The 17285-nt window shown below is 43.6% G+C and overlaps 1 protein-coding gene across 1 annotated transcript; it reads left to right on the top strand.

Annotated features, from left to right (window-relative positions):
• The first annotated feature begins 10439 nt into the window (after window positions 1-10439).
• Window positions 10440-15984, top strand: SIX2 (SIX homeobox 2). Its single transcript, XM_083174606.1, has 2 exons — window positions 10440-11248; window positions 15373-15984. The coding sequence occupies exons 1-2, from the start codon at window positions 10593-10595 to the stop codon at window positions 15674-15676; spliced, it is 960 nt and encodes a 319-aa protein (XP_083030732.1). The 5' UTR covers window positions 10440-10592; the 3' UTR covers window positions 15677-15984.
• The last annotated feature ends 1301 nt before the right edge of the window (window positions 15985-17285 follow it).

The following is a 17285-nucleotide window of genomic DNA, read 5'->3' as shown; positions in this document are numbered from 1 at the left end:
TGGATATGAGAATGAGATTCTCAGACAGTTGGGAGACAAAGAAACATATCAAAAACTAAGATCGGATCCCACCAAAAAAATTATGGATAATCTGAGAATCATACTGGATTTGTACCACCAAAATGGGACAATAACAGAAAAAGAGTCCAAATTTCTGTGGATCACACAACCGGTGATACCTGTTATATATGTACTACGAAAGGTGCATAAAAAACCTTTGGTACCTCCAGGACGTCCCATAGTGGCGGGGATAGAGTCGGTGACCTCAAATTTATCAGAGTTCATCGACTACTACCTTCAGCCGCTAGTCCTCAAAAATCCTTCCCACTTGCGAGACACCAAAGATTTATTACAAAAATTACCAGATCTAGAGTGGAAGGAAGGCCATTTTCTCATAACAGCAGACGTAAAATCGTTATATACGATTATTAATCACCAGCAGGGCATAGAGGCCATAAAAAGCACTTTAAATGAAAGCACTTTAGACACAAACCTCCAAGAGTTTTTAACTAAAGGTGTAACATTCATTTTAAACAATAATTATTTTATGTTCAATGGAGATTTTTATGTACAGCGTATCAGGACCGCTATGGGCACCAGGTTCGCCCCAAGCTACGCCAACCTTTTCATGGGGAGGTGGGAGCATGAGACGATATGGACCAATAATCCATATGGGGCGAACCTGGTGTCATGGTCTCGATACATAGATGATGTTTTATTTATATGGAGAGGAGATAGACAGCTTTTAGACGAATTTTGTGCATACTTAAATACCAATAATTTTAACATTGAGTTTACATTTGATATTAGTAATATTTCCGTCAACTTTTAAGACATCACTATTTATTCTGAAAATGGCAGTCTAAAAACCAAAACATTTACGAAGCCAACGGATTCACAGTGTTATATTCATGTCAATAGCTGTCATCATAAAAATTGGCTAGACTGCATCCCCCAAGGTCAATTTAAAAGAATAAAGAGAAATTGCACTGAAGAGGACACATACAAACTCCAAACCTCCAATATGGTAACAAAATTCACAGAGAGTGGCTACAATCTCACCACCATTAAAAAAGAAAAGGCAAAAGTGGATCTGATACCACGTGCAACCCTACTCGAGGATAAAAAATGCAGAGTAAAGCCAGACATAAAGAAATATGCTTTTATCTCCGATTTTAATTGCCATCACAAAGAGGTGGAAAAATCGTTTAAAAAAAATTGGAATCTACTAAAAAAAGATCCGATCATAGGGATGGATCTACCAGACAAACCCTCCTTTATATATCGGAGGGCACCGAATTTGGGTAATCAACTTACCTCAAGCATGCACTCCTCTAACATAGGAAGAAGGGGAATTAGAACCAAAGGGTTCCACAGATGTGGAACCTGTAGTGCATGCGTCACAATAAAAGGTGATAAAAAGGTAGAAAAAACGATCATTAATGGTACAGAGCATCAGATCAAAGAATTTATAACCTGTAACATTAAGAATGTCATTTATCTCGTGGGGTGCACCTGCAATTTATTTTATATAGGAAGGACGTCTCGACCCCTAAAAGTGCGCTTGGGTGAGCACATTAGGAACATTAAAAAAGGGGTCGAGACCCATTCATTGTCCCAACACTTTAAAGAATACCATGGAAGCTCCCCCAACCACATTAAAAAAATTTTAGGTTTAAAATATGTGGAAGGGCACTGCCGAAGGAGGGACACTGATGTCCAACTTGCTAAGTTAGAAATGCAGATGATTTATAAATACAACACATTGAAACCCCACGGGATAAATGCTGACTTCGAACTGAAATGGTTTTTATAAGGTATTTTTATGTATTTATTGGTCTTTCCCTGTTTTTATTCCCTCTTTTAAGGTGTCACTGTGCCCATAGTTTGTGAGGGCGGAAACGGCACAGAGCTCCTATACAAAAAGGCCATCTCCGCCGATCATGTGGGTGAAGACATGTCACATGACCGGAACGGATCTAAGGAGAAAGCCTAGAATACACAGGTAACCATGGTGACGCGTATCACGTTGACGCGCCATACCCGGAAGAGAGTCGGGTCTCGGCCGCGCCACGTGATCGACGCGATGACGCAACTGAACCGCGACGCACCCGGAAGAGGGTGGCGCGGCGGTAGCGTCTGTGTATGGACTAATTATGAGGACACTATAAATAAGGACTCCTGCACACACAGAACACAAGCCTTGAAAAAGGATCCAGAACCGGATCCGAAACGCGTCGGCGGCCTCCAGCAGGTGGACTTTGGTGCGGGATCGTGGGACCGGCAGCAGCATCTCTGTATCCAGGTTGTACCCGGGCAACCCAGCTAAGAGTATGCGCATTTTGAACTGTAAAACTTACGGTTCACATTCCATCCGGTAACTAGATTCTGAGCACCTTATCCATCATTGCACTTGGCACTTTATTATTGGATTTTATGTGTGTGGATTTTTATGTACCCCCATTGTGAATTTTTTGCCCTGATGTACATGTCCCCTTTTTCCTTTATGTCAACATTAAAACGGTATGCACTATGAAATACATTTGCTCTCTTTACATGGTATAACGAGTGGAATAAGCAGAGAGTGATACCGATCTCTAAGAAGGATATAGGAAAAGGGAAGTAACAGTGTGTTATTATTTTATTTGGCGCTGGTGGTGGGCAATCCCTACTTTCTTGTATCACTATTGTCTCTTTGTGGGGTGCTAGAGAAACACCCTGAGGGAACGCATACCCTAGCAGCCTGTGCGCACTTGGTGAGACACTTGAATCCATATTTACAATTATGTACACGTGCTTGCCTGCGTCTCCTAGATCGGCCAGGAGGGTCCTGATAATTGGATGCTGCTCTAGGCCTGGGTAGGTAAATCTCCTGGAGCTGGTTGCAGCTCTGCACTGTCCCCCTCAGCCTTCCTTAAAACTGAATGGTCTGGGGAGGTCAATGATGCTATTTCTGCCATCACAGCCACGCCCCCAGTTATATAATGACGGTAGTTAAGCACTGGATAGCATGTGGCGGGACCACAATGACATGAACATGGGTCCATGACCTCACAACGCCCAACGACTATGGTGCGAACACTTCATACAGTATAAAATACATTTAAATCTGTAATATATATATATATGTATATATATATATATATATATATATATATATATATATATATATATATATATATATATATATGAATCACCTAGTATAAATATATGTATGCAAGTGTGCGTGCGTGCATATGTTTAGAATAAAGAGAGTGTGATGTCTATGGTCCTGCCTGGAGGGGGAGTCAGTTACAGAAACTATATCAACGGCTTTCAATTAACTGATTCAAATTAACAGGGGAGGAGAGGTGCCCCCTTGGGAGCAGGAGCCCAGCAGCAGATGACTCCATTGCCTCCCAGAGTAACACCTCTGGCTAGACTGTAGGACACTGTATACTATCATAGGGTTGCCTATAATGCAGAAAATAAATTTCTTGTTGCTTATTAGCAAAGTAATAACTGTAATAAAATCAACACACAAAAGTGACAGTTGTAATAAAGCCTGTTCTGTCTCCATACTCCATGATTTATTTAAGAAATAAACAAGGCAGCACTTGCTGTATTTTAGGATAAATAGGGAAATGTATGAATAAATGCGCCTTGGGCCCCCCTCCTTCACCCTAACAAAGTTCACAATATTCAACATGGCAGTGGGTGACAGGGAGAGGCAGTGAGAGACAGCATGTAACAGGGAAAAACAGTAAGTGACAGGAAGAAAGTGAAAGGGGCAGCAGTTGGCCTCTTAGTCCTGTTTGGGGGGGGGGGGGTCTGGCTGTTAAGAGTGGACACAGAGCATCACTTGTGGCCCTTTGGGCTGCTAACCTCCTTTGGTGGCTGATTAGGGCCTCCGTTTGAACCCTGATCACATGTGTCATTTGGAACATGTGAACGTCCAGGTTAGTTGCCATCCTGGTTCTGGCCTCCATGGCCACTCTGTTCCCATAGGTTAATTTGTGCAGTTGGTGGCTGATGGCATTCATCTGTTCAGCGTGAGCTGCCATAAATGAGAGCTGGGCTTGGCTAAAAGAGTACAGAGACAGTGCCTTATCCTCCACAGTCAGGGTGCATGGATGTGTGGGCTCTGGCAGGGCCTGCTGTCGCTGAAGGGTGAGTGTGATGATGAATGCTGCAGAGTGGGTAGTAGCATCCACAGGATCCATGTGTGCGGATGATGTCCTACTGCTCATGTGAGTACTCCACCAGGAGATAGACCTTGGATGACCAGTGGTTGCAGCAGTACTGGAGAAGGACCGGAATAAAGGATATTAATGGTAAATATACTTGTACACTTTGCTTTGAGCAAATATGCATTCAGTAGGGACTACATTAAATTATTAAATTCCCCACAATGCCTGTATGGTTTTTTATAAGGATTTTGGATGGGAAGTTTGTTTGGTGTCTTTTATGCATGACACTATAATTACTGATATGTTTGTGGTTTAATTACAATATTTCATGGATGCAGACCTTAATATCACAATGGTAATACAGCTCGAGTCTCCCTTATCTGGAGATCTGTTATCTAAAATATTCCAAAACCGTGGGTATTTAGAATATTTCGGATTCTTTTGTTTGTTTGTTTTTCCCCCCCTGCCCCTTTTTTCATACTTGAATGTCCACGGCGGCCTTCAGGATCTTCTGCAGGAGTGCATTCCGCGGGTGCGCCGTTGACGTCACTGCAAACTCACGCAATGCACCCCTGGGACCGCTGAAGAAGTTCCTGAAGGCCGCCGTGGACATCTGGGGATGCCATGGATGCCGGGGGATGCCGGGGGATGCCGGGGGACCATCAGGGGGACCAGGTAAGTATGTAAAAAAAATAGCTAAAAATCCCTTATCCGAAATGCTCGTGTTCCCGAACATTTCGGATAAGGGATACTCAGTCTGTGAAAGTAAAGTTATGTGGCATTATAGTTCTATTGCAGAGGCCTCCTCACCAATAGGATGTTTGCAATGTCTTGTAGGTTTATTTCTTCCAAGTTTTACAACGACAAGCCTCCTCGGAGTGTGACCCCCTATTGGCCGAGCCTTCCCCCTTGGTGGTGCTGCTGAAGAAACAAGAACATAAAACAGTGGCATTTCATGGTTTTGGATACACATCGCCATTACTGAATATGTACCATTTAGGAAAATAAACACCGCCCACTATGTTTTCATGGACTTGCATTGCCGTCTATAGTGTTTGCTGATTTTAGGGCGCACATTGCACACATTTGCAAATGCCCCTTCTCTGCTAGGGTGCCTCACACTTATCCGGTTGAAGGGATCACATTTACAGGATTTACTTTCTGTAACAATTTATGTAACTTAGCCTCTTCTGGGATTCTGGCACAGATGTGTATGTCTACTTTTTATTTAAATAACAATTGTGTTTAATTGCATAACTTTTTGACATCTGAATATATATTTATAACTAAATGGGTCAATAGAATCAATATTAATTTCTATTTATAGACAAAACTATTAAAATAAATAAAAAATAATAATCTGTAAAATGAATTTGTCATTGCAGAGGTTACAAAATGATGAGTTAGGTTGGTACAGTTCAAATGTGGATATTTGTTTGTTGAGTAACCAGGATGCTTTGGGATGGAGGCTGGTTGGTGTCCTCATAGTGATTACCAGGCAGTCTTTTTGGGGTTGACAAGCTCCAGGTACTCTTCATCACTTGTGCAGTGGACGGGAACACAAATGGATGTGAGGACATTTTTGTGGCTGGCAAATATGTATTATATTGATTATATTGAAAATGCAGTTTAATTAAATCTTAATTGGCATGGAATAAGTATTATTTTATCTTTACTTCCCCCTCAAGTCAAAGAAGGCCCTGCTGGGGTGTAGGGTTGGTGACAACTGCTGGAGTTGCTAGTGTGAGGACTAATGGGTGACTGAGCGGGGTGGCTGGTGCGATCTCTCAATCCCCCCCCCCCCCATTCCCACCAACACACATACACACACCCATCAGGCAAGGACTGCTTTTGCAACTGCCTTTTTCTCTGCCCCAAGAGCTGCTGTCTACAATAGGGTTCCCTTCTGAGCCCCTCCACAGGCCCATGCCTGAGCCCATGACGGCGCCATTGCAGGTTCAAATTGAAGTTTTTCATTACTTAAAGCAGAATTGATACAGACTACTATAGATCAATGTATATAAAGTGTATCTGTTGTTAGTAGTCTGACCAGAGAGTTGCTTCATTAAATGCTTTGTGAGCTTTCTGTTGACATTGTGAAATATTTCTGTCCTAGTAACAAACATCCCAAAATGAACCATAGCCCTGTAAAATAAAAAACTAATAATGTAATAGGTGCAAATGCATTGTTGTTGCCAGCAGTTTGCAAGTAACACACAAATACTCTGATTTAGAGCGTAGCTAGGACACTTCCATCTCCCAACTCTAATCCTGTCAGAGAAAACATGTGCGGCCAGTGCCGGATTTATGCCGGAAGCTCCAAAACTCAATTTATGGGCGATTGGTGATTACAACTACACTGTTGTGGTAATGGTACACCGGCAATGGCAAATCTTCCCCATTTGCTCTGAGTTTGACTTGAAACTGTTTTTTTAGGTACTTATTTCCTAGCACGGCGCCCACGATCTAGATTGTATGTGTCGGGCCGATATCACAAGCATTGCATGCATCTTATGTGTTTCTGCGGCATAAGATGCATGCGATGCAATCGACGCGATTGACGAGATTTTTACATTGCAAGCATTGCATGCATCTTATGTATTTGTGCGGCATAAAATGCATGCGATGCAATCGACGCAATCAACGAGATTTTTACATTGGAATCAATGTGAAATGGTCCCTGAGACCCAATTTTACACTTATTCCAATGTAAAAATCCCCCAAAACCCCAATTTTAATTGCTAACCCCCCTCATGGGTGAAATGCCCCCCCCTATTTGTTAACGCCACCCCACTATTGACACTAACCCGAAGCGTGGCGAGGGGCGGCGGTACGCGTTCTCCGACCTTTTCATACCCCCACTATCTACGTCGGCGTGGAGTTGATTTTATATAGTGTGGCAAGCCCGAAGCGTGGCGAGCGGATGCGGAATACATGTGCTGCGCTTGCCACACTATATAAAATCAGCTCCACGCCGACGTGGATAGTGGGGGTATGAAAAGGTCAGAGGATGCGTACCGACGCCCCTCGCGGGCTCGCTGCGCTTGCCGCGCTTCGGGTTGGTGTTGATAGTGCCAGTGGCGTTAACAATGGTTATTGGGGGTTTTATTACGATTTTTATGTTATGGCATCTTATGGATCTCATGGATCTTATGCATCTTATGGATGCATAAGATCCATGAGATCCATAAGATGAGATCCATAAGATGCGATATTGTACATACAATTAAAAATCTTTTCAATTGTATAGATTGTATGCCTTAATTAAGGCATACAATCTTATGCGATTGGCTGCCGTGCTAGGAAATAAGTAGCTTTTTTTATTTTTGTTTTCATTCGCATAGGGGTGTATATTTCAACACACAGGGGTCAATCCAATAAAACCCCCAAAGGGGTGAGTTGCCATTACAGAGGCATAGAGACACCGCCAACAGGACTGTGATTTGACCCCCTCATAGCCCGTTCTCACTCTGGACTCGCAGTGCTTTGTACACAGCATACAGATGCATTTAAGGGCCCATTTACTATTGGCTATTTGCTATTAAAAATACTAAGTTTCCCCCACATGTATCATGGAGGGACCACAGCAGGAATCTACAATACCTGCTGCGATCCCACCCGCCCCTTCAGCAGCCACATTCCCCATAGGTTTCCATGATGTATCAATATCGGGCAGCATCGCATCAGGTTCCGATCCTATGGTAAATGGGCCTCTTAGTCATGCTGCAAGTGAACACAAGGTTAATTGGATTGACCCCACAAAGGCGGGGCCAGGGGCGGGCTGGGCCGGGGGGCAGAGTGCCATATGCCCCCCGGGCCGCTTACCCACCCATTGGCTGCGGGCCGTGCTGCGGCTGGATCAGCTTCTCCAGCCCTCCTGCACTGGCCGCGGCTTACAGAACACGGCCGCGGCTACAGGAAAATGGCCGCCGGCCCCCTGCACTGAGGACATGTTCTCAGTGCAGGAGGCCGGCGGCCATTTTCCTGTAGCCGCGGCCGTGTTCTGGAAGCCGCGGCCAGCGCAGGAGGGCTGGAGAAGCTGATCCAGCTGCAGCACGGCCCGCAGCTAGCGAGTGGGTAAGCGCTCTCCCCCCCCCCCCCTCCCTCACCCCAGCATATGTGTTTCTGTCACTGTGGGGGCATATCTGGCACTGTGTGGGGGCATATCTGGCACTGTGTGGGGGCATATCTGGCACTGTGTGGGGGCATATGTGTATCTGGCACTGTGGGGGGCATATCTGGCACTGTGGGGGCATATATGTATTTGGCACTGTGGGGGCATATGTGTATCTGGCACAGTGGGGCATATGTGTATTTGACACTGTGGGGGCATATGTGTATCTGGCACTGTGGGGGCATATGTGTATTTGGCACTGTGGGGGCATATGTGTATCTGGCACTGTGGGGCATATGTGTATTTGGCACTGTGGGGGCATATCTGGCACTGTGGGGGCATATGTGTATCTGGCACTGTGGGGGCATATGTGTATCTGGCACTGTGGGGACATATGTGTATCTGGCACTGTGGGGGCATATGTGTCTGGAACTGTGGGGGCATATGTGTATTTGGCACTGTGGGGGCATATGTGTCTCTGGCACTGTGGGGGCATATGTGTCTCTGGCACTGTGGGGGCATATCTGGCACTGTGGGGGCATATGTGTCTTTGGCACTGTGGGGGAATATGTGTCTCTGGCACTGAGGGGGCATATGTGTCTCTGGCACTGTGGGGGCATATGTGTCTCTGGCACTGTGGGGGCATATCTGGCACTGTGGGGGCATATGTGTCTTTGGCACTGTGGGGGAATATGTGTCTCTGGCACTGTGGGGGCATATGTGTCTCTGGCACTGTGGGGGCATATGTGTCTCTGGCACTCTGGGGGGCATATCTGGCACTGTGGAGGAATATGCGTATTTGGCACTGTGGCAGAATATCTGGCACTGTGGCGGCATTTGTGTCTGGCACTGTGGGGGCATATGTGTATTTGGTACTGTGGCGGAATATCTTGCACTGTGGGGGCATATCTGGCACTGTGGACATCACATTGTGCGGTGTAATGGGCATCATGGTATGGGGCGTAATGGACATTACGGTGTGGGGAGCATTGGGTAATTGCCATCACAGTATGGGGTGTAATGGGCATCAAGGTGTGCAGCATAATGTGTAATTAGCATCACAGTGTGCGGTGTATTGAGTAATTAGCATCGCAGTGTTGGGCATAATGTGTAACTGGCATCATGGTGTTCAGCATAATGTGTAATTGGCATTACGGCATGTGGCTTTATGTGTAATGGGTATTACAAGGTTCGCTAAAATGTGCAATCTGCAGGTACACAATACAATCATGGTACAGGCAACGCCCCTTATGATAGGCCACGCCCCTAATTTTTCGGCGCGCCTACGGCGCGCAAAAGCATTCCTTCCGACGGTGACTTGGCTGATTATGGGCCAGTGCTCTGGACTTGCCCCCTAGGCTAAAAGTTGCCAGCCAGCCCCTGGGCGGGGCTACCATATGTGATCACTAGATCACCGGCATCTACCGTGCTTTAACCTCAGAATGTTTCAAGACAACTATTAGTCTGGTGCAAGTATTAATGTAATGTTGATCAAGAAACAGCTTCAGCATCAGCTCATATATATTCATCAGAGGAGCTGCCTTGATATAAGAAAACCACACACAGTGGGCTCTGCAGTCAATGTTGTATACAGTATCTGGCAAAATGTCAGTGTTGCCTATAACTTTTATGTGCCCCAAAACCTCTCACTTCTCACTTTCCCCATAGCCCAGCTGCAGCACAGGAGAAAGTTCCTCCAACAGAAGTTAAAGCCATTACTTGTGTGCTATATATGCAGCAGCAGCAGCAGCAGCCAGGCTCGGGACATGGTTACTGGGGGGGGGGGGGTCTCCTTTTGCTGACATGACAGTAATACAGACAGAATACCTGACACCTCCCCCAGTCTCTCCTGTGCTTGCTGCACCAGTCACCCATTAAAGATTAAAAAAATAAATAGCAAATACTGCACACTTCCCCTAATGTCCCGGCTCCAAGGCTGCTGCTTCTGCCTCTCAGTGCACAGTGCAGGGCCAGCCAGGGAGCCTCCTCCAGGCGGATCGGGTTCCCTCTGAGTGACAGGGTTACCATGGAGAATAATTTGACTAAAACTGTTGTCTTATCCTCGCAGCCCCCGGGTCAGGTAACCGACCAATCACAGGGCGCAGAATCATTTCTCATGCCAGTTTAGAATAATATTATTAAAGGGACAAGTCAGCAGCAGAGAGAGAGGGTGAGCAGCCTGCGCTGCTGCTGCTGCTGCTACAGGGAAGGGGGAGCCGGCATCAGGACCACAGAGGAAAGTTTGCAAGGACTTCTAGAAAAGTTTCTCCCTGCGCCCCGGCTGTGGCCTCCAGCTCCATGGCTGGTGGATGGGACTGAGCGCAGGGGACCTGGGAAGGGCTGAGCCTTCTCTCGGACCTGGATGGTGGTGGCAGCGGGCAGGGGGTAACCGCAGGACCATGTCGATGCTCCCAACTTTTGGCTTTACCCAGGAGCAAGTGGCCTGCGTGTGCGAGGTGCTCCAGCAAGGGGGCAACATAGAGCGGCTGGGGCGCTTCCTCTGGTCCCTGCCGGCCTGCGAGCATCTGCACAAGAACGAGAGTGTGCTGAAGGCCAAGGCGGTGGTGGCCTTCCACCGGGGGAACTTCAGGGAGCTCTACAAGATCCTGGAGAGCCACCAGTTCTCCCCGCACAACCACCCCAAGCTGCAGCAGCTCTGGCTCAAGGCGCACTACATCGAGGCGGAGAAGCTGCGGGGGCGCCCCCTGGGGGCGGTGGGCAAGTACCGGGTGCGCAGAAAGTTCCCCCTGCCCAGGTCTATCTGGGACGGGGAAGAGACTAGTTACTGCTTCAAGGAAAAGAGCCGGAGCGTCCTGCGGGAGTGGTATGCCCACAACCCGTACCCCTCTCCCCGGGAGAAGAGGGAGCTGGCAGAGGCCACGGGGCTCACCACCACCCAGGTCAGCAACTGGTTCAAGAACAGGAGGCAGAGGGATCGGGCAGCCGAGGCCAAGGAAAGGTACGAGTAAGTACCCATCCAATTCTGCCATTCTCCATGTATGTGGTTAGATCTAGCTACTCTATCTATCTATCTATCTATCTATCTATCTATCTATCTATCTATCTATCTATCTATCTATCTATCTATTTATATGTCTATCTATCTATCTATCTATCTATCGCTATCCATTTATCTCTATATATCTATCTATTTGTCTATCTATCTGTCTATCTCTATCCATTTATCTATTCATCTATTTATGTATTTATCTATCTCTATCCATTTATCTATCTATTTATCTATCTATCTATCTCTCTAGCTTTCTCTATCCAATTCTCTCTCTCTCTCTTTCTCTCTCTCTCTCTAAATATATCTATCTATCTATCTATCTATCTATCTATCTATCTATCTATCTATCTCTATCCATTAAACTAATCATCTGTCATCTATCTATTCTAATTATATATCTATATATAGTTTAGATATATCTACCATATATATATATATATATATATATATATATATATATATATATATATATATATATATATATATATATATATATATATATATAGTTATTGTTATTATTATAAAGCCAGATAGGTATAGTTAAATCTATCTAGATACACAGACACACACACACACACACACACACACACACACACATACACACACACACACATATATTTTATATGCTGTGAAACCTTTACAAAATGTTAGGGCACCAGCTGGCACCAGTTGCTCTGCCCACTGTATTAGAATGCCCTGCTACCACTATATTGATGCCCGGCAGGCCTCTATTTGAGGTGTTAATGCATTTGGGAACTGCCCACGACCAAGGAAACCTTATAGTGTTATATGAGGACTGTACAGAACACTTCTACCGATATGATTTGAAGATAGTCCCATGTCATCAGCAATGTCCCTGCACTACTAGAAGCTCCCAGCCATATACCCTGCATATCATGCACAGCCAGTGTCACCACCAGTGCGCAGACCCAGACGGACTGTCACCCAGACACCCCATCCCACAGCCTCACTCACTCACCTCATTAAACGCCAGCTTCCTTCTCACTTGATGGCAATATAACGACAGCATGACATGTGTGAGGATGATGGACATGATCCGCCTGGTACAAGGTCAGATAGCAAACGTATAATTAAATGGTCATTATCATAATCAACTATGCTATCAGCCTACAGAGGTTGTTCTAAGCGAGTATTAATTGCATGGCTGTATAAACAGAATGAAGATAAAAACAACAACAAGACACTGTCAGTGCTTTCACAGGTAGTGATTTATCATACAGTAGGTTATCGCCTGGGGCCTAGAGATTTCTGTATCGTGCATTACGTTAGTAATGTAATAATGTATCGCTTCCGACACTCATCAGAACCGACCACAGCTACGATATATTCATATATTAATAATAATGTATATTATTAGATTTGCTTCATTGCATTATGCCTTAGATTTGGTTGTGATTGTGGCTGATGCAGTTTAATGGGATATTTCGGGAGCCAGTACATTCATTGAATTAATTGAATTAAAAATGTCATTAAAAAAGTATCCCCTTAAAAGATAATTGGATGCAGCAGCGGAATAATAAGTTAGAAGGGATTGATACAAATAAATAAAATATTGATGTTGCTATATTATTATAATAATTATTATCATCATCAGTAATATTTTTAATAATAACAATGATGATGATAATAATAATAAAAATAATGATATTAATAATACTAATTTCAGGCATATATATATATATATATATATATATATATATATATATATATATATATATAATTTTATTATGTATTTATTTATTTATTTCAAAATCAAGATGGCCATTTTATCGACATGTATTTTTAATGTTTAAGTATATGGTTAATAGTCTCGAAGGTATTTTATATGAAATTAAAAAACTATTGAAACTTGTGTAAACCTAATGTATAACACATCCAATAGCATGATAACATACAGTACAAGGAAGGAAAGTTTTAATAACCAATATAATTAATGTCACTTCTGTGATAAACCATAGATTATATCCACGTGCTCCTTTTTCAATATATACAATAAACGCCTCTTTCATATTCCATACAAATGTTACATTGGGTAATTAAAATTACCAAAAAATAAAAAATAAAATACGTGTTTTCTGTAACACTTGATATTCAAAAATAATAAATGTGATTAGCATTTGTATCATTCTAATTTATGTGCGATTCTTCATGGGAACGATTATCAGATAGCGACAGAACTTTTTTAAAGTTGTCATATGGAAGAGAAGGAACACAATGTCTTCCACCGACCTGTAACCAGGAGTTGGATGTAGTACAACACACATTTGTTATGGCTGTATATGGAAACACTGATATAGACAGATGCCTTTGCCGTAATATAAATTAATTCGATTAAATTCTATTTATCACTAATTACACGAAAAGAGCAATGGTATTAAATAAATCATAGGAGCAGTGGATTTATTTCTCAATAAAAAGAATGCATTATTTCTATATTTCTATAGGCTTCTTAAGATCATACTGTAGCTTGTCCCTACTCCTGTCTGCAGCTCGATGTATTTATATAAGTGTGTACCTTCCCCATTGCTGCCCTATTTTTAAATGTGAAATAAAAGTCTGTTTCCAGCATGTGATCGGTGCCCATAACCTGATAATTGCTAACACATATTCCGGGGTTCCCTGTTCTATTATCCAGCAATGCAGATGTTCTGCAGCCCTGGGAAATGACAGTAGCTATGGACACTATTCCGGGATATTCTGTGCAGTTTTACACTGTATCTAACGAAATGGGACCAGGTTCTAATGGTAATAAACAGCCAGGCAGTAGGTGCTCTAGAAACATTGTGACACTGCAACTGCAGGATGACGATCCACGTAGAGTCGGGCTAGCTGTGGCTGTCCAGCTGTAGTAGATCTGCAGGTCCCTAACTTCCCATGCTGGAACTTGTAGTTCCCCATAAGATGTATAGTGACATGTTGGCGATTCTTCGATGGGCACGCAAAGTGATTGCTTATAACTTGACTCGTGGTTTTCGGGTCATCCTTTAATGGGCACAGAGTTATTGCCGATCACTTGATTTATGTGTTTCGGGTCACCACTAGATGGGCACACAGTTATTGCCGATCACTTGATTTATGTGTTTCGGGTCACCACTAGATGGGCACACAGTTATTGCCGATGACCTGATTTATGTGTTTCGGGTCACCACTAGATGGGCACACAGTTATTGCCGATGACCTGATTTATGTGTTTGGGGTCATCCTTCGATGGGCACAGAGTTATTGCCGATTAACTGATTCATGTGTTTGGGATGATTCTTTAATGGGCAAACAGTTATTGCCGATGACCTGATTTATGTGTTTGGGGTCATCCTTCGATGGGCACAGAGTTATTGCCGATGACCTGATTCATGTGTTTGGGGTCATCCTTCGATGGGCACACAGTTATTGCCGATTACCTGATTCATGTGTTTCGGGTAAACCTTCAATGGGCAAACAGTTATTGCCGATGACCTGATTCATGTGTTTGGGGTCATCCTTCGATGGGCACACAGTTATTGCCGATGACCTGATTCATGTGTTTGGGGTCATCCTTCGATGGGCGCACAGTTATTGCCGATGACCTGATTCATGTGTTTGGGGTCATCCTTCGATGGGCACACAGTTATTGCCGATGACCTGATTCATGTGTTTGGGGTCATCCTTCGATGAGCACACAGTTATTGCCAATGAACTGATTCATGTGTTTCGGGTCATCCTTCGATGGGCACACAGTTATTGCCGATGACCTGATTCATGTGTTTGGGGTCATCCTTCGATGGGCACACAGTTATTGCCGATGACCTGATTCATGTGTTTGGGGTCATCCTTCGATGGGCACACAGTTGCTGACGATGACTTGTGAGCAGATGGTATTATATAATAACTCATTTCCCTGCTTGTATTATTCAGACAGTGGAATGTATCGCAATGTGATGTACTTATGATATATTGATGTGTATTGAATAGACTTCGCCATGTGCCCATTGCAGTGTAGCTATCCTATTGCAGCAGTGCTTCTGGGAGCTGACCAGACATTTATATATATTTATACATCTGCATATCTGTTATTTTTTAAGGGAGAATAACGAAAACTCCAATTCCAACAGTCACAACACGATGTCGTCTTCAATGAACGGAGGGAAAACGGTCCTAGGAAGCTCAGATGACGACAAAACTCCCTCCGGCACCCCAGACCACAGCTCGTCCAGCCCAGCCTTACTGCTCACCTCTAACCCTGGCCTCCAGGCTCTCCATGGTATGGGCCACCCGCAGGGCCCCAGCGCCATCCCTGTGTCAGGAGCAGACCCCATGCACCATCACACTTTGCAGGACTCCATCCTCAACCCAATGTCATCGAACCTGGTGGACCTGGGATCTTAATCCATTGACCAGCAACATAAACAGTCCATCCACCAGCGCTGGGACATAACGTGGATACTGACTGCATCAGTCTGCCCATGGAAATGGCTCAAAGGATGGACCTTCCTCCTGTCCTGGGGAACCCACCACCAGGTATCCTCCAGAGATGTCTCATCACCTGTCTAAGCTTCCAACGTTAAATTATGAGTCAAACTTTTAAATTATGAGCCCCCCTGCATTTTACATGGGGGGTTACATTGCTTATAGCCCGGTATGTGTACAGGACGCCTATATCTGTAAAACGCTTTTATATCGCCCCAGGATTTATAAACCGGTTTACATGAACAGAACTGAAAGATGCACCTCCCTGTTTACAAGTGTATCTCATAAAACAGTAATGTATATATATATATATATATATATATATATATATATATATATATATATATATATATATATATATATATATATATATAGCAGATGTCTGCTGCACGATGCCAGGGTATGTAATCAGATCTTGTCCTAGCCTCGGAACTGCTCAACCTAATCTAAGCACTTTTCAGTAACCTTTAAATTACCTATTTGCCCCTAAAGAGTTTTGGATCATGTCCGATGACTTTTTTTTTCTTGTTCCTTGTTTATATATTATGTGAATAAAATAATTCGAAAATATCCCTGCTTTTATTTTATAATAAAAAAAATAGGACTAAAAAAAAAAACTAGTATCAAGCGTTTATCTTGCGTTTTTTTATTTCATTACGAACAATTTCAGGTAAAAATTGCATTTGTTAGGTGTAAGCTTTAATGATCTTTACACGTGTAATAAGTGTTGGATATAGAGTTTCTCAAAACGGATTAGCGTCATTGCGTAGTCTATATAATAGCAGCTACAAGTGCAGGCAGCCTGCGATGTTAGTATCTACTGTTGTTGTTGACCTGCAACCAGCAGCACCCCTTGTATACTGTAGCCCGAGGCTGCCGGGGCTTCTTGTTCTGCATGTAGAGCAGAACAGATGATGCGTTCAGATACGTCTAGATGCGTTCGGATGCGCCCTCACTGTGATCTCCTAGCGTTGCGCTGCGGACCAAGGGATGTAAGCGCTCTGTGGAGCGTGCTTTATTAGTTATACAGATAAGATAATTATTTTGTCAACCAACTGCATAATGACAGGTAACTTATTTACTGGCAAATGACGCAATATTTTTCGGCACATTTACAGTTGATGTCATTTTATTTCTGTGAAATTTAGTAATTAAAGCGATTTTAGCGTGTGGGGAGTTGTTATACAGACATCATTACAACCCCTTTACCTGCTGCTACATAATGCATAATGGGGTGGGGATGGTGGTAAGCAGCATTACCTGATTATCTATCTATCTATCTATCTATCTATCTATCTATCTATCTATCTATCCATGTGTTAAGTGCTTACTACAGGAAGTCTTGGTAATTTTTATTGCTTCAGATATTGGTTTGTCAGACTGCCTGCAGACTCCAGTTTTAGTCAGAGTTTACTTTCACTATGTAATTCACTGCATTGCTGTATGATGCATTATGGGTAGATTGAATGCTATATTTCAGCTTGCAGATATACACACCTGAAGACTAAAATGTTTTATTACTAAAATT

Source organism: Crinia signifera, chromosome 3, assembly GCF_055691185.1.
Source record: "Crinia signifera chromosome 3, ASM5569118v1, whole genome shotgun sequence".
Taxonomy (NCBI): domain Eukaryota; kingdom Metazoa; phylum Chordata; class Amphibia; order Anura; family Myobatrachidae; genus Crinia; species Crinia signifera.
Note: the sequence above shows the minus strand (reverse complement) of the source record. Positions and strands in the feature narration are given on the sequence as shown.